Here is a 22905-nt window from a genome sequence, read left to right as displayed (position 1 = left end):
AGCTCCAGATACAATAATTCACCCAAGTCAGCTTATCGTAGTTATTTTTGTATTGGTTCTTCTACAGGTCTCAGCCTCGGAATTTGTAGCTTACAAACTGGCTGTTTTTATCCACAGAATCTTGCAAACAGAATTCTGGAGAAGCAAGGAATTGGACCTACAATTCTGCCAATGGAATAACAGTTCACGGAGTGTCATGGAAGAAACAGCAAGTTGGCTCAGAATCCAACCCAAGAAACATCAGATTTCTCATGAGAAAATCTAGGCAGCAACTGACCGTCGGCTTTGTGATACATAAGGTGATATTGTGGCGAATTATGCAGGAAGCATTCTTTCAATTGCATCTTCTGTATATACTCCTACAGGTTAAATATGTGTTTACACTGTTAGCATGGAAATTGAAAAATCGAGTTCATCACTTTCGAGAGTCAGAAAGCCTTCCTGTGCAAACCTCCCATGAGGCGACGTGTTAATTCTCTTCTCCTTACTACAGCTGGTCAAAATGACATAGCAGGCATTCCTCAGCAGCTAATTGATGGGAATGCCGACCAAACTCCCTGCCAGCTGCAAACAAACAGAGCCACAGAAAAATGGCAGCACAGCATAAAATTCTCTTCAAAGTTTTCAATAATTTGACAAGAAAAATAGAGGTAACATCAAAGCAATCCTGGTCTTCCGCACATCCCAGACGTCTTTCCTTCACTGTTGGTGGTCCTGTGTTTAGCTGCTCAGGTGCCAATCTCGAGAACTCTTTTTCTAAATCTACCTGCCTAACTAGCTCTCTCTTCATTCCAATGCTCCTTAACTGAATCCTCACTAGTTGTAAAGCACTTTGAGACATTCGGTGGTCAAGAAATGTGCTGTACAAATGCAGGTCTTAAAGGGTGTCTCTTGCCTAAGACTTTGGTCACTTGCACTGATACCATTTTAAACATTGCTTGACAACACTAAGTGACTAAGGAGATTTTGCTATGTTAAAAGGGGTTATATAATTGAAATTGTTGTTGTACTACACCTCTCAATCCAGTAGACTCTGCATTCAAGGTCAGCAAACCAAAACCAACTCAAGCTGGACAAAATGTGCAAATTGCCCTCTCATTCACCAAACTGCAACAGGTACTTTGACATGAACTTCAATAAAACAGTGCAACACAAAAAGCAAAATACTGAATGTGCTGCAATTCTGAAATATAAGCGGAAAATGCTGGAAATGTTCAGAACATCAAGTAGCAGCTGACAGAAAGAAACAGAATTACCCTGCCCGAAAAGGTCACAGGACGGTGACTCCATTTCACTCCATTTCCATTATGTATTCTGCCTGATACTCCGTTCAGATCAAGTACCAATTACGGATGCCTTGACTCAATTTTGCTGGAACTTCTAATTCTTATTTTCAAAGATTACAGCAGCTAACCCCTCATATAATGTTGACTGCAGTCCTAATGGAATGATACCAAAAAAACTTGAACCTTCACCAACAATATTAATCTGTGAATATTTGATATTCAATCTTCAGCAGGAGAAAGAGACAAACTCTTGACGTACTGAAGTTATGTCCAGTATCTGTCTCAAGGCTAAGATCACACATGAGACACAATAATGGAGGTTGCTTTTTAAATCTAACAGCTTTTTAACCAATTTTACTTCTTGGAACAGAACTTAAAGGAATACTACCTGGAGGCAGTTTGCAGCCAGATAATGCGCTAATTTCTCAGATTAGCCCGGGGGTGAAGCTGATATTTAATACTGATTAAATGTTCAAGATTAACTGTTCTTGCTCCTAAATCTGGAGCATGATGGCTAAATGCCATCTCATCACTGAAATGGCAGTGTGGACTGCTAGGTAAAAGTGAGATTAGGTTTGCAGCAATAATTTGGTCAATTTTAAACTGGCTGTGGATACGCTGTCTAAAGGTACCCTTGAACATTGCATTGGCTGTCTGCTGGCACAGCATGAGCTCTTACTTTCAGGTCAAGACTGAAGGACAGCAAGTTCTGGAAAAGGGATAAGCATCCACTATACCTCAAGGATTCTATCCTACTTCCTCTTAACCTTGAAACTCAACTGCATAAGTTGGGGTAGATATAAGAAGTTGCCAGCCTCTGATTTGGATTCTTCAATGATTTTCCCTCATGAGGATCTGAGCTTATCAGGAAGATGGGAACCTATGGGATAACCCAAATTGAAAGCAGATTAAGCTGGTTAAAGGGAGTAGAAAAGCTACAAGGGAGACTGGAAGTCAGGAGAAACAAAGTCAAGCATCGAGAAGGCCATGAATAAGGAAGGATATCAAGATGAGAAAGTTCAGATAACTCTATCTGAATGTAGACAACAAGATAAGTGATCTAAAGGCACAATAGATAAATGGTTATAACATAACCAGCATTAAAGAAACATGGCAATCAGGACTGAGAACTGAATACTCAAGGGCATTTGACATTTAGGAAGGACAGACAGGGAAAAAAAAAGAGTAGGGCTGATAATACATGATGGGATCAGTACATTGTTTTCTGACTGAGATTTTACCAATGTACAGAACCAGTTTGGGCAGAACTCAATCAGTAAAGAAAGACATTGGTTGGAGTGAGTACAGGCCATGAAATGGTGGTGACTAGGGCATGGTATAAATCAGGCGATGAGACAAGATTGTAGCATGAGCAACACAGTAATCACAGGTGGCTTCAATCTGCATATTCAATCTGGTAAACTAACTGAGCAGTAAAGCTGTGGAGGATGACCTTCTGGAGCATCTTAGGGATGGTCTTGTAGAGCTACATGTTGAACAGCCAAATAGTGGGCACATTACTTTGGTTCTAGTATTGTGTAATAAAAAAGGGCTAATAATAATTTTGTTGCAAAAGAATCTCCAGCGACGAGCAACCACAGCATGACAGAATTCCACATTATGCTTGAAAATGAGGGAACACAACCTGAAGAAAGGCAGTTAAATTTGAATAAGGGCAATTGAAAGCACGAGGCATAAATTGACTGAGCTGGATTGGGAAAATGCTTTAAAAGGCATGCCTGCACCATAGGCAATGGTCAATCTTAAAGGAACTATTACATGACTTACAACAACTACATGATTCTTCAAAGTGCAAAGACTCAAGTGCACTATTTCCAAATTTGCAGCTGATACCAAACTAAGCACTGTGAAGATGATGAAAAGTAACTTCAGGAGGGTTTGGACAGGCTTCGTGATTGGGCAATAATGTGAAGGATGGAATATAATGTGGAAACATGTTAGTAGATAAGCTATGGTAAGAAGAATATGTGTGAAAACTATTTCTGAAATGGTGAGAGGTTAGAAAGTGTAGAGACGTGGTACCCTCGTCAATAAGTGACCAAAGACAAACATGCAGGTGCAGTGAGCTGTTTGGAAGTCGAATGGAATGTTTGCTTTTATTGCAACAGAATTTAAGCGTAGGAGTAGTGAGGCCTTGTAGAGGAGCTTAATATGTGCAGTTTTGTCCTCCTTAGCTCCGGTAAGATGTTGTTGCCATACAGGGAGTTCAACAAAAAATTCACCAGATTTGTTCCCAGGATGGTGGGACTGGTCCTACAAAGAGAAGTCAGGCAAACACAGGGCCTGTAATCTCTCCAGTTTCTAAAAATGAGATACTGAAAGGGACAGACAGGTTCACCTAAGACATTTTCCCTGGTCGAAGAGTTTAAATTAAAAATAAGGGAGATGCCATTTAGAACCAAGGATGATGAGAATTTTTTTTTCAAAACTCAGATGGTTGTGAATCTTTGAAATTCCCTACCCCAGAGGGCTTTGGATGCTCAGACTTTTGAGTATATTTTTTAAAAAGTTGATAAATGTTTGACTTTCAATGGTGTGAAGTGTTATAAGGACAATGTGGCTAAAAGGTGTTCAAGTGTTTGATCAGCCAGGTTAGATGGGCTGAATGGCCTACTCCTATTCCTATTGCTCTGTAAAGTATCTTGAGGTTTCTGGTTTTGCAGTAAAGATATTGTACTCGTATGCAACTTATCTACTATCAACAATAGGAAAAGACAAGTTCAACTGCTGTCTCAAGATTACAAACACCGGTCAGCATCTAAACATCATGACTGCTTTTTGAAACTAAGGAAGCAAGGTTACCACTTATGCACAGAATGAATCCGAAACTTAACTCTAGTACGAGGTTTAAGGCTTGGAAGGGTTTGGTCCATTAGATATGAAGAGGGAATCTGGTTATGCCTTGGACATTGCCAAATACCTAGCAGGCACAGTACAGAGAACATGTAAACTTACCAGGGTTAGATAAAGTAAACTGGAAAGAGGTTAGTGTGGAGCACAAGACGAACGAAAACAGTTTGGCTGATGAGTTTAAGTGCTGTAAATATGATGATTCATCATTTGTACCAGAGAGTAAAGCAACAGAACTGCCAAACTGCAGCTTCTAATCAGCTGTGGAAGCACACTCTAAACTAACTTAAGCTTGCATTTGTGTGCAGGGGACTATTTAGGGGACTGATATCTCCATCAGTTGAGTGGCTATACTTGTGTAGATGAAACAAAACAAAAAGTGTGAAATATGCTAAACTTCAATCCGTAATCTACGTTTACCTAAAAGCTGTGAAATGCATTCTGGATAACAAAAGAAATGGTTCCTTTTTATAATGTGGAGGTGTCAGACTGGGGTGGACAAAGTTAAAAATCACACAACTTCAGGTTATAGTCCAACAGGTTTATTTGGAAGCACTAGTTTTTGGAGAGCTCCAAAAGCTAATACTGTATTTCCAAATAAGCCTGTTGGACTATAACCTGGTGTTGTATCCTTTTCATAAATCAAGAGATTGGAGGCTGACATTTGCTGCTGGTGCTGTCTTGATAAAGTATGTACATTGCTCAATTGAAAACAGTAAGTGCAAGTATAGCTTAGACAAAAACAGAAATTGCTGGAAAAGCTCAACAAGTCTGACAGCATTGTGGATAGGAATCAGGGTTAACTTTGGGATCAAGTGAGTTAGAAAAGTTAACTTTGATTTCACTCCACAGGTGCTGCCAGACCTGCTGAGTTTTCCAGCATTTTTATTTTTGTCTCTGACTTACAGCATCGGCAGGTCTTTCACTTTTTATTTAGTGCAAGAATAGCTGTTAGTTGATAATTTACTTACTGAAACAAAAAAAAGTGCTTTGAGACAGAATAAAATAAACAACTTAAATATGAGGTATTTCTTTCCTGCGTAGTTAAGGTGTAACAATACCTCATGACCCTGGCTGGAATGCCACAACACACTCCTTTCCTTATAAAAATAATCGGTTCCAGTTAATTTTATAAAAAGGTGGTGAAAGAAAAAAATGTTAACAAATGAAAACAAGATCTACCAGAAAACATCAATACACTCCTGAATATGTAAGGAGTGAACCATACATATACATATGAAAATGTGATTATATTTTGAAACAGGCAGCAGTATTCTGATTTTTTGGTCTGATCTGTTACAGTATTATGTCTATCTGCGGTTATCCATTTGTGATTATCACGGAATATAAACATTTCACTACCTGATAAAGTTTAGTAAATAAACAGATCCGTAATCAAAGGACATAATTTTAAGGCAATCGGCAAAACACAGGTAACATCTGAAAGAATATTTCTTTGATACAGTGAGTTGCTGTAATCTGGAACATTCTGTATAAAACTGATAGAAGTGAATTCAATAGTAACATTCTAAATACAAGTCGATAAGTAATTGAAGAAAGGAAAGAAAGTTATGGAGAAAGTGCCAGGGACAAGAATTGCATGGTTATGTCTGTGCTGTCTCAGGTACAATGAGTTAAATTGCCTCCTGTGCTGTAATATTCTGTACTGTTACTAGTCAGGACAGAGATACCAGTGATTAACATTACTTTTAGAGGCTTTAGTTAGTATTTATATCAAATATTCAATTTTAAAAATTTAAATACAGACACATGGTGCTTGCCTACACCATGACAATAGTAGAACATACTCAAAGTTTGGGAGAAGATTTGTAGCTCGGGTGCTCGTTGTTGTGGTTCTGTTCGCCGAGCTGGGAATTTGTGTTGCAGACGTTTCGTCCCGTCTAGGTGACATCCTTAGTGCTTGGGAGCCTCCTGTGAAGCGCTTCTGTGATGTTTCCTCTTGCACTTATAGGACTCAGAGCAGCACACAAACCAACAGCCACTCTCAGACAACAACTCACCAGGACGAAGGACCCCGGTACCCAGCATGAGCAAAACCAATGTAGTGTACAGAATCCCATGCAAGGACTGCACAAAATACTACATAGGACAAACAGGAAGACAGCTAACGACCCGCATCCAAGAACACCAACTAGCCACGAAACGACATGACCAGCTATCTTTAGTAACCACACTCAGATGACAAGCAACATGAGTTTGACTGGGACAACACTACTATTATAGGACAAGCCAAACAGAGAATAGCCAGGGAATTCCTAGAGGCATGGCACTCATCCACAGATTCAATCAATAAGCACATCGACCTGGACCCAATATACCGGCCACTGCAGCGAACAGCTGGAACTGACAACCGGAAGCGGCAGGACAGACCACTATAAATGCCGGGGGAAAGATCACAGAAGCGCTTCACAGGAGTCTCCCAAGTAGAACACGCTCTTCATAAAAGTTCCTATTTCAGCTGATTAGCCACTCAAGTTGTCAGAAAGGTGCTCTAACAGAAATCAAGTACTTTACCTTTAATCTATGGTTGGTCACTGCTCAACAAGTTGGCTAATTATAGGTGCAAACCAATAATTATACAACTCATGGCACAACTGCAACAAAAACTGCATTGGATTTAAAATAAAGTATGGGGAGGAGAATGAACTGAGGTGAAAAAGGTGAGACAGAGGCAGAGAGGGTGGTGTGTGTATGGAATGAGCTGCCAGAGGATGTGGTGGAGGCTGGTACAATTGCAACATTTAAGAGGCATTTGGGTGAGTATATGAATAGGAAGGGTTTGGAGGGATATGGGCCGGGTGCTGGCAGGTGGGACTAGATTGGGTTGGGTTATCTGGTTGGCATGGATCGGTTAGACCGAACGGTCTGTTTCCATGCTGTACATCTCTCTCTCTCTATGACTCTAAGTGTTGTAACTGGTACAAAAGCAAGAGAAAGATGCTCAAGAGCTTATGCAGATTTGTGAACAGCATTCATGTTTTGGGCATGGCTGGTTTTCAATTACAGGTTGGAAGGTCAAGAAGTATCCTACAGAGTTTTCCCAATGATTCCGCTGGTCACTGCAGTCAAGAACAAAGCCATATAAGTCAGGCAGACAGACACCAGGTTTAAACAGAATTGCTGAATTTGTCAATGTCAACCTGAAAACCTTGGTGCAGCTACAAATTTGCCATAACAGTCATGCTGAGTAAAGGAAATGTTAGCCAAAGATTTTACTCCTTATTGCTGGAAGTATGCAGCTCTGCATATTAGTTAATGACAGTATCAGACTTGGCTCAGGCAATACTCCAACTTTCCCCTTCCTCCATAATCCATTCTGGTAGTGTATCAATAAGTGCTGAGTCTAAAAGTACTTCTGCAGTTTAATGCAAAATTGACCATCATGCACCAATACCAACCATATCAAGAAATCAACAGTTTTGAGAAGAAAAGAGACAGCGAGAAAATGGGTAGAGAAAGACAGTGTTTGGCACAAGAAAAGAAACAGGATTTTTGGAAACAAGTTGAAGAAATGAAGGAAATAGTGGAGCCATTGAATGCAAATGGACTTCCCATGAGGCCAAGAATGTCAACTATTGAAATGAAGGGCATCAGTTAACCATATTCGAGCAATGAATATCCAGGCCAACAGCCTGTGCCAAAAGTCAAATTATTTGATTTGACCGCAGCAACATTTACATTTTAGTTTGTTGTTTATAAAAGGGGATTGCAATGGGATCTTGGCTTTAGAAAGAAACACTTGCATTTCACTCAAAAAACTTTGAATGCTTTGACTACATCACTTTGAAATGAAGGAACTGTTGCCATCTGGGCAAACCTAGAACAAATCTATCCCAGAAACACAACGATTCCAATCTGAGAAATCTAGGCCAGGATATAGGCGATTTATCTGATCTGTGAAAAGGTGTTGTAGGATCTTTTACTAGCACTTGAGAGAACATTTGAGTTTTTGGTTTAATGGGTCGTCTAATAGACAGCACCTCAAACAGTACAGCACCCAGCACTGCACTAAGGTGTCAGTCCAGATAGTGCACTGAAGTCTGGAATGGGTGGTGAATCCGCCACCTTGTGAATCAGGGCAGAATGATGAAATACAACCGTTTGACATCTGTATTGCTCAATTAAGCCACCACTTTATAGTTCTTCCTCCTATAACTGAATGCAAAGTCCAGCACATTAATTTGAACTATACAATTCAATCATACAGCTCATGAGTAACTTCAATTTAATTTGTTGACTGTTGCTACAGTGGTCCAACAATTTAGAAGTCACTTCCTGGCATCGCATAAAATAAATCAATTCCAGAGATACTTATTCAGTGACTGGTGCATACGCCTGCAATTCCTCAATAACTTCCTAATCACACATCAAAAAAAAATCTTCAGTTAATGCTTGCTACTCTCTCTTGCATGTAGGAGCCATTTCAAGCCTGGTTCTTAAATTGTACCAAAATATAGTTGTTGGATCATTTATTCGAGCATTGAAAAGGGTGTTTTTAGTATATGCCATAAATTCTATGTCTCTCAGATTACAGTTGCTTTATTAATATCAAACACATTGCATAAATGAACTATGTAGACTGAGCGTGAGAATGAAAACATGTTACAGCTCAAAGAGCTTAAAAGATGATGTTGGCAGACAGCTGGTGGATTAATAGCTACAGCACTGGACTATAAGATTCAACCAAGAAAGTGGAGTTTTAATCAGAGTCATCTAACATTGTTGTAATGGGGACATCCCAGGGAAAGTGGAGAAGGACTTTATTACATCATCTGGGAAACTATTGCTTGAAAGGAAGGCTTGCATCCCTGCCAGTGGGGAGATGCTGCTAGCATATGGACAATGTTATTACACCTTCCACTTCCCCTCCATGGATAGAAAAGTCCCATTTGACTATTTGAGATATGGACTATTGGGAGGAAAGGAGAGGGGAAAGGAACACAAAATTCAACAAAAATAAAATGACAGTTTAAGTTAAGTTAGTGTCATCATGTGTAATGTGTGGAAGCCTCTGTCACAGAGACGGGTCATTGCTTTTCACAATAGTCACTGGCTCTTTCTGTTCTGTGATCTTACAGCTGAACCTTCAGAATGCTGCAACATTAACCAGCTCTTCAAGTTGAACAATCACATGCTGCTGCGATCATGTTGTTGTGCCAAAAGTGTGCCAAGATAAATTATTACAACGCGGTCATTCAACCTTCCGTCTAGAATGGTTCTATAAACTCTCATCCCAGCCCCTACCCTGCCTCTCTTCCAGTGCAGCAGTGACTCTCTCAGTCCTTTATTTAAATGTTCTGGTTGGAAGCTATAGCTCTGGTCTCCTCTTCTGACAGAAATCAACAGATTTATCCTTTTAGCTTCATTCTTCTGTTTATCACATCCAAGACCCCTCAATTCAAGTTAGAAATCATAGGAAAATTATAAAGGCACCTGTAAACATAATTTGTATTTATACTGCATGCTCCACAGCCTCAGTATACCCCTTAGTCTTTCAGCCAACTAAGTACTTTAAAATTGTAGTCACTGCTTGAGTGTAGAAATTGCAGCAACTAATTTGCATTAGCAGCAATAGCATAATCACCAGTAAAGCTGTTTATAAAGTAATGATGATCTAATGGATGGAGGAGTTCCCTTGTTCATCTCTAAAATAGTGCCACTGTATAGGTTAGTCTATCTGAGAGGGCAAAGAGGGTCATGTTTTAAAAGAAAGACAAATGGAGAATCTCAGTAGGTCCGGCAGCATCTATAGAGAGAAAATATAGTTAATGTTTCATGACCAGAGATCCTTCTTCAGGTTTCCAATATCTGTGTTCTTTGTTTTATTTCCTTGTCTTAAATTAAGATCTCATTCAGAGGATAGCATCTCCTGCGGTACAGCACTTGGTCAGTATTGCACTGGAAGCATCAGGCTCCAGTTTGTGCTCTAGTTGCTGCAGCGGCTCTTGCAGCCACAACCCACAGTGTACCCAAGGCTGACAGGTACCTTTAAAAAGCACACTGAAGGTTCTGCATGAACTAAGCCAAATAGAATGACACTGTGGCCTGGCTCCACAGAATACCAATGTGGTGGCAGAATTCAGCAGTAATTCCCATCGTACAATCCCAGACATTAGTCACTGTGAAAATTCACCAACTGGAGGTTAGGCATTTTCCCCGGGGAAAGAACAAGTAAACCAGAGTCATGCTTGAATCATTCACATACTTTCCAGCTGCTAAATGCACTAGCAACGGCTGCTGCCAAGAGTGTGCTGCCTAGCCACCTTCTTTTGCTGTTTCTGGTGAGAGATCTCGAAAGCACCAAGAAACAGCAATGTGCAACTCCCATGTCATTGCCATTTCAGTCAAGTCAGATTAAAAGGTGTCCCATAAAGTCGCTTTCACAAAAACTGGACATTGCTAAGAAAATGTTACCAGAACAACGTTGAGCTGATCAAACATGTCAGCAGGTTTACACATGCCTCAGCTTTACGCACCAGCGCATCTTCCTGCCATCACTGACTGGATAATTCTTCCAACTTCAAAAATGATCAATATGTCATCACGCATCCAAGCTGGTCATAGTGACCCAACAGTAAATGTGAAAGTGATTAACTGCTTTATCCAAGGGCATTTTAAAAAAAGGGTTGATATAGCCATCCGGTCATCAGTGTTCAACATGGAATAATTCACCATTGTGTGGATTGTGGGTACACAGAATTCAGGGAGATGGCTTGAAGCCCATCTCTGTAACCTCCTAGAGAGCGCAGATCTCTACACTCCTCCAGTTTTGACCTCTTGTGGATCCCTGAATTTTAATCATTCCACCATTAATGGTTGTGCCTTCAGCTGCTCAGGGTGTAAGCCCTAGAATTTCCAGCTTAGCCCATCACCACTCTTCCTACTCTGTTAAGACACTTAAAACCTACTTCTCACCAAGCTTCTGATAATCCTCCCGAAATGCACATTGGGAATTTTACATTAAAATGCTAACATCCAGGAGGTGACCAGAAATTAAGCTGGACCAACCATATAAATATTGTCCTTACAAGAGCATGCCAGAGACTGGGAATTCTCACATCAACTAATTCACCTCCCCAAAACCTATTCACCATCTACAAGGTACAAATTAACAATGTACCTCCTCTTGGCTGGATAACTGCAGCTCCAACAACATTCATGAAGCTTGACACCTTCCAGGACAAAGGAGTTTTGCTTAACTGGCAACCATTCACCACCATTAATATTCACTCTGCCACCAAAACACAGCAGCAGCAGCAGCAATGTGTGCTATACACAAAATGAAGAACAACAACAACTTACCTGGAATCCTTAGATTAATCCTTCCAAACCTGTGACTAGTACTGTCTAAGGCATGGGAAACCACCGTCTGCAAATTTCCCTCTAAATCATGCTGACTTGGAATTATGTCACTGTTGCTTCACAGTCAATGGGCCAAAACTCTGAAACTTCCTTCAACACTGTAGTTATCCTACATCACATGGACTGCAGTGGTTCAAGAAAGTAGCTAACCACCACACACTTGAGGGCAATTAGGTATGGGTAACAAATATTGGTCTAGCCAGAGATGCCCACTGAATGAATAAGAAAACTCAAGTTGCAAGGTTAGCCATTATGCCCTGGTTTGAATGACACTGCTTAACCTACTATGTTGAGGAAAATAGTGAGGTGATACTAATAATCACTAGGCCAGCAATCCAAAGGCCCAGATTAATGACCCCTGTATTTTTTCTTTAGGGATGGTGGAATTTAAATTCAATTAATAAATCTCAAACATCCAGACAACAAAAGTACAGCTCAGTCATGGTGTCCATAACAATAAATTGTTTAAAAAACTCATCTTGTTCACTGCATGTCCTTTAGAAAATGCATCTGCCATCTTCACTGATCTGGCCTACATGTGACTTCAGACCCATGGCAACATTGTTGACTTGTAACTGCCCTCAAACAGCCTGGCAAGGAACTCAGTTCAAGGGCAACAAGAGACAGCCATCAAATGCTAATTTTGCCAGTGATGCCCACATCCCATGAGAGAATTAAAAGAAATCAAATTGGGGGGGCTGCAGTCATGCATCTAGTTTACAAAGCACTTCAACTGCTTCACCAGACTGAATATTTGAATCTTGATTGAAATACTCAAGGTGCCACTACATTGTCCGAACATCATTCTTCAGATGCTTGTTCAAGTCGACATTAGAAAATTCCCTGAGGAAAAGCTGGGAATTCTTCTTGGATCTCAGCTGACATTCCTCCATGGACATACCACCAAAAACAAACTAATGTGTGAAACACTCGGTGCAGATTAGTTACCACATTGGTAATAAGTGCCTTCCAAAACACCTTACAACCAATACACTCCAAAATACTTCACAGTGTGATGTGCTGCAACATACTCTATCGTTCTTGGCTGCTCCTATAATCCATCTGCCATGCATTAGGGATCTCCTCTAAATCCCCACAACCTATTCTAAATTCTGACAGAGATGCTATAAACCTCCTCAAACTCACTCTGAGAACTTTCTCTCATCATCTGCTTAACAGCCTCTTTTTCTAACCATGTAATTGTTCCACACTCTCCACACAGAACCATTTCCCCTCAGATAGTTGACAGTGAGAAACTGAACAGAGTTCCTTCAAACTGTGGATAGTTTTAGAAGGAGGGAATGTTAGGCCACTTTATCAATTGCACTGAAGTATGGAAACCACTAGTTGACAAATAAAACAGATTCAACTGATAAACATTGTGAACAAAGCCATTTGCTCAGTAAACAGTCACCTTTTGTATATGTAAACAACAAAAATGTTAATTCTCTGAATTAAGCAGCAAGCTAGGCATAAAGTGTTTGCTGTCTTGTTATGTGCTTTGTCTTAATATTTATTCAGTGAGAGATCATCTATGACTGTGTTACATCATCTGTCAGATTGATTCTCAGCATTTCAACCTCATCAAACCAAGTAATCACTGACCTACTATTATTTTGATCAGAATCTGCATTTGCAATCATCAGCAGGTTTTGCTGTCTGTGCTGAGAGGCAAACTATATTTACCCACAGGCATTTGTAAGGCAGTCAAATGTCTCAAGTGGATGAGTAATATTCACCTGCTACCTTGACAGGCAGGTTATTTCCTCAAGAACCTGGGAAGCATCACCAGGCCTTGAGTTTATTGATGTTGCAGTCAACCAAAGCACACTTACTTAGAATTCCATTCGCCACCTTTGCTCCAATCACAGTATGTTGTGTTCATTATAGTAATCAGTAAAACTGGGCAAATATATTCGTAGAAGCAGAGTCTTGCAATTAACCCTTCACCTACACAAAGTTATAACTTGCATTTAAGCCGGAAAAATGCCCCAAGGCACCACAGAGAGTGTAACTTCTAACTTTAAAAACAGACACTTAAGTGTTTAAAACATGAAAGGAAATTTGCCCATCAGTTTCAGCTAGTTTTCCTACCTTAGGATGGAGCCAAAGGAATTATAATTAGTTTCAATCAATCAACAGATAATATAACCAAATGGAAATAGCATGCACAAGACAAACTGCTTCGGCATTTAAAAGATACAGGGCATAGTACAGTATATACAATTTCAACTTTATATTGTTCACGGTATAATGCTGCTGATTTTACATCAACAATGCACACCAACTGTGTGGACTCGATGGGCCAAATGGCTTGCTTCCACACTGTAGGGATTCTATGATCTGAATTACAACAGTATGGTCAAAGCTGCTTTGTAAATTCTGCGCCTGCACCTGGGTAATGTTCTACAAAGGGAAAAAATTGGAAACCAGGAACCTAATTCTGTTAAAATTCAAATGGTCAAGTTAGTGGAAACCAAATAATTTAGATGATGGGTTTCAGATGTGTTCACGTTTGTGCTGAACATCTACTAGAAAGAAAAGTAAACCTACATAATCATTGCCAATAAACCATGTGCATTCTGGTGCACCGTGTAATCTAAAAAGCGTGTTAAGGAACCAACATGTTACATGAAAGGCTTGCTCTATGATCTACATTCATTCCATCAGGACGAACTGTACTGGTGTTTTATGTTGACTACATTTGCTCATCTATATTTATTATGCAATTGGAAACCAATTATTACAGAACATTTCAATTGTATTTTAAATCCAATGGCCTCATTTGTGAGGATGCCTGAGAGATCAATAGATTTTTCATGTGCAAAAACAACTCAACAGGAGTAACTGCCACGCAGAAACATGCTTCAAAGCTTCTCTGACACACTAACATTTTCTATCCAGTGCTGACTTTGACAGTATGAAAACTATTTTAAGATGGCATAGAGTCATAGAGATATACAGCACGGAAACAGACCCTTCGGTCCAACTTGTCCACGCCGATCAGATATCCTAACCTAATCTAGTCCCATTTGTCAGCATTTAGCCCATATCCCTCCAAACCCTTCCTATTATGGACCCATCAAAATGCCTTTTAACGTACCAGCCTCCACCACTTCCTCTGGCAGCTCATTCCATACATGCACCACCCTCTGCGTGAAAAGGTTGCCGCTTGGGTCCCTTTTATATCTTTCCCCTCTCACCCTAAACCTAAACCTTCTAGTTCTGGACTCCACCACCCCAGGGAAAAGACCTTTTCTATTTATCCTATCCACGCCCCTCATGATTTTATAAACCTCTATAAGGTCACCCCTCAGCCTTCGACAGTCCAGGGAAAACAGCCCTAGCCTATTCAGCCTCTCCTTATAGCTCAATCCTCCAACCCTGGCAACAGCCTTGTAAATCTTTTTCGAATCCTTTCAACTTTCACTACATCCTTCCGATATGAAGGAGACCAGAATTACACACAACACTCCAAAAAAGTGTCCAAACCAATACCCTGTACAGCCACAACATGACCTACCAACTCGTATACTCAATGCCCTGACCAATAAAGGAAAGCATAGCAAATGCCTTATTCACGATCCTACCTACCTGCAACTCCACTTTCAAAAAGATCTATGAACCTGCACTCCAAGGTCTCTTTGTTCAGCAACACTCCCTACGACCTTAACATTAAGTGTACAACTCCTGCTCTGATTCACTTTTCCAAAGTACAGCACCTCGCATCATTCTAAACTCCATCGCCCACTCCGCAGCCCATGGTCCATTTGATTAAGATCCCGTTGTAAAGAGGTAACCTTCTTCACTGTCCACTACACCTCCAATTTTCTTGTCATCTCCAAACTTACTAACTATACCTCTTAGGCTCACATCCAAATCATTTAGGTAAACAATGAAAAACAGTGAACTCAGTACTGATCCTTGTGGCACTCCACTGGTGACAGTCCTCCAGTCTGAAAAGCAATGCGCCACCACCACCCTCTGTCTTCTACCTCTGAGCCAGTTCTGTATCCAAATGGCTAGTTCTCCATGTACTGGAAGAGACAAATTCCTGATGAAGGGCTTTTGCCCAAAACGTCGATTTTGCTGAAGCTCCTCAGATGCTGCCTGAATTGCTGTGCTCTTCCAGCACCATTGATCCAGAATCTGGTTTCCAGCATCTGCAGTCATTGTTTTTACCTAGTTCTCCATGTATTCCATGAGATCTAACCCTGCTAACACAATGTCCCATGAGGAACCTTGTCAAACGCCTTACTGAAGCCCATATCGATCACGTTCACTGCTCTGCCCTCATCAATCCTCTTTGTTACTTTTTCAAAAAACTCAATGAAATTTGAGTCATGATTTCTCACTCTCACAACCATGCTGACTATCCCTAATCAGTCCTTGCCTTTCTAAATACATGTAAATCCTGTTCCTAATGTGTGGGGTACTGGAAAAGTACAGCAGGTCAGGCAGCATCCTAGAAGCACGCCTTTCATTAGGCTTTTGTCCGAAACGTCGACACTCCTGCTCCTCAGATGCTGCCTGACCTGCTGTGCTTTTCCAGCACCACACACTCTGGACTCTGATCTCCAGCAACTGCAGTCCTCACTTTCGCCCTGTTCCTAATGGGTTGAGTAATTGATAAGAAATCACAATGGGCTGAATGCACCCCTTTTAATTAATAAATCTTACATGTGGGTAGGGGGTGGAAACACGAGTATCAGAGCGTGCTACTCTGGCAAAGAGCAAAATGTCCTTCAAAATTCCGCTGTTTACGTCTGCGCCTACGCAGGCTGCTATCTCCCTCATTCCCCGCAGCCACAGGAGAAGAGGCCTCTGCAAAGGTTTTTTTTTCCCCCAGAACTAGGAATTCACTTTCAGGGCCTTTCTCAACTCGCCTCCTTTCCCAAGGCACATCAAGCCTTACCTTCCAGGTAGCAGCTGGATGAAGCAGACAGAGTCTTCCTTGATTTACACCCCACCAGCTTGCGGCAAATCTCCAGCATTTTCATTTGTTTAACTTCAAATCGAAGTGATTCCTTTTTTTTTCCGGTTTCCTCCTCTTCTTGCTTAGAAGTAGTCACTTTCGTTTGGTTAAAATAATTCCAACTCCAAACCCCCCTCCCCCCTTCAGAATTCACATCCAGAAGCAGAAAGGGGGTGGAGCGGTAAAGTTAGGAATTTGATTTAACAGAGCGCAAAAACTTTTTTTTTGTTAGTTGCTGTCGGACGTGAAACTTAACGAACGTGTACCGCACCCATTTTTCTTTTCGTAACTGTAACTCAAACCCAGCTTAACTTTTTGGGAGAATTAGCTGTTCGAAGCTGTGGAGAGCCTGTGCGAGACATATGAGCCTGCTTTTCCTGAGCTCTCTGAACACAGCTTCCTCCCTCCCCCAGCACTGGGAGACTTGCTTACGTTCCACATCCAACAATGAAGCTCTTTGAAGCTCTTGCCTGGCTTCCATCGGTGACATCAGCAGACTGGAGCCACCCACACTGGCTTTAATAGAAGCCAGTCAAAGCTCAGCCTGATCATTCTTGTGTTTCTCCTCCATGGGCTCTCTGGCAAAAAAGAACTCAGGAGGGAGGAAGCATAGGACCCCCACACCTCGACCCCGGAATAAGAGGGAAAAAAAAAATCAGGGTAATGACTACTTTTCCCCATCAAACGCATCTCTCTCATGATCGGTCTCACCCTGCCAGTAGAGCAGATATCCCAATACCAATCAGACTGCAGCAGTTCAAGGGGCAATTAGGTATCGGTAATACATGCTGGTCAGTCAACAATGACCAAATACCGTGAATGGATTTGGAAAAAAAATGGCAAAAAAGATTTGACACAAGGATAAACGTTTTAATTAGCGTGGAATGGTTGGATTGGAGTACACTGCCTGATGCTGACACAGATTTAATGGAAACATTCAAATTGAGAATGAGTACTGTAAATACTTGGGAGAAAAATGGCAGGAACACAGATTCAGAGGCATGAAATGAGTGTAACTAACTGCTGTTCAAAAGAGCTAGTGCAAATTTGATGGATTAAGTAGCCTGCTTCTATTCTGTAAACCAAAGGACAGAGATTTAAGGTGATTTGTAAAGGAATTATGATCCATCACTTCCCCACATGCATCAACCTTTATGAAAAAACTCAGATCTTGTTTAAAGCTTTTCCCCCTCACCCTAAATCTATGCCCTCTGGTTTTAGACTGTACCACGTTAGGAGAAAGACCTTGACTATTCAGTCTATCTATGCCCCTTATGATTATATAAATCTCTATAAAATTCATAGAGCCTCCAACACTCCAAGGAGAAATGCCCTAGTCTATTCAGCCTCTCCCTATAACTGGAGCCCTCCAGTCCAGCAACATTCTTTTCTGCACCCTCTCATGTTTAACAATATCCTTCCTATAGAAAGACAACCAGAATTGTATGCAATGTTCTAAAAGCGGCCTCATCAATATCCTGTCCAGCTGCAACATGATGTCTCAATGTCGATACCCAATGTTCTGACCAATGAAGAAAAACATGCTAAACATCTTCCTCACCATCCTGGCTACCTGTGACTGCACTTTCAAGGAACTATGCACTTCAAAATGATGTAACTTCAATACCGGATTCCAACTTGCCAGTGTTAATTTTATTGCTTAATTCAAATCCTTCATATGATTTTGATCTAAACAATATTCAGTTATGAAAAGCGCAGCAGGTCAGGCAGCATCCAAGGAGCAGGAGAATCGAAGTTTCGGGTATAAGCCCTTCCTGAAAAATGTTGACTCTCCTGCTCCTTGGATGCTGCCTGACCTGCTGCGCTTTTCCAACAACACATTTTTCAGCTCTGATCTCCAACATCTGCAGTCCTCACTTTCTCCTAATATTCAGTTACGGAAAGCCTTCAGGACATTTTTGTCAATCAGATAATGACTGAAAAGAAGTTGCAACAGCTGTATAATACTGCCATATAAGCAGTACCTTCCAAGTCGAATTTTCTCTCCTATTAAATCGAGTGATTCTCAAACATGTTATTGTGTAGTTACATCTTGCATACAGCCCTACAAAACAGGAAGCTCCTGTTTCGATCATAGGTCTTGCCGAAGTTAGCTGCTCTTTGCTAAGGCAACTTTGTAATGCTGCAGTTGACAAGAATGCTTGGATTCAAGTGGAGAGAAAAGAATCCTGTCTTGATGACATCCAATCACCCTAGTTCGAAAGCAAATTCGGAGGATAATACTGAATCAGCCACATGTGATGCTCCCACAGTTGAATACCTTGCTAATGGATATTTCAGCCACCACGTAATTCATTGTGGATTAATCCTGCCAACGTTATCCTCCTGGTCCTATCTACTTCAATACTTCCCTAAAGACAAAGATTCCTTCATGCTGTTTATTTTCTGCAGTCATCAGATACTCTCCTGTACAATAACTGATTCATACCAGTGTCCTGTAGCATCATAGCTAAAAATGATTCTTACTCTAATCCAAAGCCTATCACATATGTGATAGAGCATCAAGATCTAGCTGACTTCTCAGCTCCCCAAGCCGAGAGGCCAATTATTTAAACCTCCCTTCAACACCAGCAATTTACTAACTCAGACACACATATTTAGACCAGAATACAAGATATCGGAGCAGAATTAGTCCATTTGGCCCAGAGTCTGCTTCACCATTCAATCGTGGCCAAAATGTTTCTTAACCCCATTCTCCTGCCTTCTCCCTGTAACATAACAAAAGAACCTGTCGTAAATACACTCAATCACTTGGCCTCCACAGACCTCTGCAGCAACGAGTTCCACAGATTCACCATCCTCCACTCAAGAAATTACTCCTCATCTCAGTTCTAAAAGGTCATCCCTTCAATTTGAGGCTGTGCCCTCTAATCCTGGTCTCTCCTACTAGTGGAAATATCACCTCCCAGACTACTGTATCCAGGCCTCTCAGTACTCTTTAAGTTTCGATGAGATCCGCCCTCATCTTTCCAAACCCTATTGAGTACAGACCCAGAGTCCTCAACTAATCCTCATACGACAAACCCTTTATCCCAATGATCATTCTTGTCAACCTCCTCTGGAGCCCCTCCAAAATCAGCACATCCTTCCTTAGATACAGGGCTCAGAACTGCTCACAACATTTCACACACAGATTCACCAGAGTCTTATGCAGCTTTAGCAGTGCATCCTTACTCTTGTATTCCAGCCTTCTCAAAATGAATGCTAATATTGCGTTTGCCTTCCTGTCAACTGAATCTAGATGTTTGAACCAGAAATGTTACATAGAACATAGAACAGTACAGCACAGTACAGGCCCTTCAGCCCGTGACATTGTGCTGAGCATTTATCTGAATCTAAGATCAACCTAACCTACACACCCCTCAATTTACTGCCATCCATGTGCTTGTCCAATAGTTACCTATGTGGGTCAGCAAGCACTGCCCTTGAACTGAGCCAATAAGGCAGATGCCTTAAACCTAGTGATGTTTGCGATCACTATTTTCCCCACATACTGGGGAATTTGACAATCAATGATGATTCTAGATTTATCGTGGAGGTGTAACCTATTGAATATAAGTTATCGTTAATAAGCACGCTCCACAAAATTTTATGCACTGCTAGCTTAATGGCAGGGTTAACTTTAAATAAAACTAAGATCTCTTTATAAGGATTTGGTGTTAATATTTATGACAATAATGTTACAGAATCAGTTCAAACCTGCAGTTTGTTTAAATATTTTAAATACAATTTAAGGAATTTTTTTACTTGGAACAGTTTACCTATTTCCTTCCCATTATAAACCACTTACCACCATGCTTCATGCTTTGATTGAGAAGTATAGTAAACGCTGAGAAACTTTGACACCAGTTGTCAATGCGTTTCATAATCAGCCAGCAGGAAGTATGACTCAAACAACTTGAGATGGCCAATAACAATGTAGATCACCTCACTCCATCCAGTTACCCAACTAGGAACAGATCATACTCAGCCAAATAAGGAAACCATGATCTAAGTAACAGGAAGCTTGCACTTAAACAAAACATCTAACTCTTGATGGCTAAGTACGATGCTGTTACCAACTAGCATTACAGCCCTTCATCTGTCTCCTTATTTCTGCTGAATATTAGCAGAGGCTACACTATTATTACAGAGGTAAACATTGTCATCAATCTGCAAACACTAAGGTTCCACAACAATAAAGCACTCCCTCAAAAAGAAAGACTTACAATCACATTGAGCTTTTCAAAACCACCAGACGTCTCAAAAAGTGCTTTACAGTCAATAAAACACTTTTGAAGTTTAGTCACTGTTGTAATGCAGGAAACATGGCAGTCAAACATACAAACAACTAATTTTTATAAACTGCAATGTGATAATAAACAGATTGTTTGTGATGATGATGATGATGATGATGATGATGATGATAGAGGGTTAACTTTGGCCGGGAGACCAGTCCTTTGCTGTTCTTTAAAACAGCCATCACCTGAGGAGTAAATTGGGACCTAGGTTTAAAGTCTAATCCAAAAAGATGATAGACTTCCAAGAATGCAGTGTTCCCTCTGTCTGTCCAGGACTGTCAGCCTTGACTTATGTACAATGAACAGTACAGCTCAGGAACAGACATTTCAGCCCACCAAGACTGTGCCAACACATACCTTGCTAAACTAAAAATCATTTGCCTCTGTGCAGTTCATACCCCTCCATTCCCTGCCTATTCATACACCTGTCAAGATGCCTTTTAAATGCGGTTATTGTATACGCCTCCACCACCTCTTTTGCAGCACATTCCAGGCACTTACCATTCTCTGTGCAAAACAAAACTTGCCTCTCACCAGTCCTGTAAACTTACCCGCTTTTACCTAAAATCTACATCCCCTAGTAATTGACATTTCCACAGCAGGGGAGAAAACTCCTACTCTCCATTCTATACATGTCTCTCATAATTTTGTAAACTTCTATCAGGTTGACCTCATCCTTTGACGTTCAAGCAAAAGTAAATTGAGTTTGTTCAATCTCTCCTCCTAGTTAATACACTCCAAACCAGGCAACATCCTGGCAAAGCATTTCTGCACCCTCTCCAAAGTTTCCATATAGCAACCAATCTGTACACAATATTCCAAATGTGGCCTAACTACAGTTCTATATGATCACAACAGACCAATGCTTAAGCTCTATGCCCCGACCAATGAATGTGCTATACACCTTGGCCATCTTATCAACTTGTGCTGCCATTTTCTGGGAATTGTGGACCTATATGCCTAGATCCCTCTGTATGTTAATGCAACAAAGGATTCTGCCACCTACTAAGGGTTTATTATATACTCCCTTCCTGCATTAGCTCTTCCAAAATGTACTAAACCCTTGCAGCAAAACTTGAACCCAGAACTTTGTGACACAGAGGCAAATGCTACAAATCAAGCCATGGCAAATACATTATGTCTTGCACTGCAGTGCAGTCTAGATTATCTAAACTACAGCTATGGTGGGGCCATAATTTGTAATCTTAGCTCATGGTCAAATAGGTTATCACAGGCAATACAGATGAGAGTTCATCAACCCAAAACACTACTCAATTTCTCTCTCCGAAGATGCTGCAAAACCTTAAGTTTTCAAGCACTGTATTTTATTTCAGATTTCCAGCATGCAAAGTATTTCACTTTTACGTTGAGGTTACAAGTAAATCAGGATGACAACCGCATTGGTTTAAAAGGGCAATGACACAATAAAGGGCTTCAGGTGATGTTATGAAATCTGGAAGCTTATATTGAACACCTCGCATGTGCTGCTCTACTAGGTTTAATAAAAAGAATCTTAAATATCCCCTAGAAGTCTGCCAGTGTAACTTGATGAAGTCTTGATGTGTGGAGATTACTTCGATTCAATGAATGAAGGTTGTCTTAGAAATGGATCATTCCACAAAAGCTTCCACGTTCCACAAAAGACTCTTTCAGTCACCGTTATGGTTTGGACAAAATACCTAGTGGGAACACATCTGTCAATCTGTATTTATATAATGGCTTTCACAAACTGAAGGTGCCCCAAGTCTTCACATCCAATTAAGTATTTCCAAAGTGTGGCTGTTGTAATATAGGAAATGCAGGTGCCAATTTGCAAACTGCAAATTCATGCAACTCGTACCTTACGATCAGATTATCTGGAACTTTTAAAAAATTGATTGAAGGTATTAGGGAGAACCTCCCTGTTCTTTTATAAAAGTGTCACAATCTTTTACGTATACCTGAGTGTGTAGTTGGAATCTCAATTTACCATTTCATCCAATGTTTGGCACATCCAACAGGGTGATACTCAGGTATTGCACTTGAGTGACAATGAAGTGTTTGTGCTGAGGTTTCTCAACGGGAACCGCACCTTCTAACCCTGATACAA

At 40.7% G+C, this 22905-nt stretch overlaps 1 protein-coding gene across 1 annotated transcript in view; it reads right to left on the bottom strand.

Annotated features, from left to right (window-relative positions):
• abl1 (c-abl oncogene 1, non-receptor tyrosine kinase) overlaps window positions 1–17005 on the bottom strand; it is a 112272-nt gene extending 95267 nt beyond the window's left edge. The window contains exon 1 of the mRNA XM_043720556.1: window positions 16456–17005. Within this exon, the coding sequence (XP_043576491.1) occupies window positions 16456–16540 (85 nt within the window). The 5' untranslated portion in view covers window positions 16541–17005. The remainder of the gene's footprint in view (window positions 1–16455) is intronic.
• Window positions 17006–22905: the final 5900 nt, after the last annotated feature.

This window comes from Chiloscyllium plagiosum, chromosome 30 (genome assembly GCF_004010195.1).
Source record: "Chiloscyllium plagiosum isolate BGI_BamShark_2017 chromosome 30, ASM401019v2, whole genome shotgun sequence".
NCBI classification, from domain to species: domain Eukaryota; kingdom Metazoa; phylum Chordata; class Chondrichthyes; order Orectolobiformes; family Hemiscylliidae; genus Chiloscyllium; species Chiloscyllium plagiosum.
Note: the sequence above shows the minus strand (reverse complement) of the source record. Positions and strands in the feature narration are given on the sequence as shown.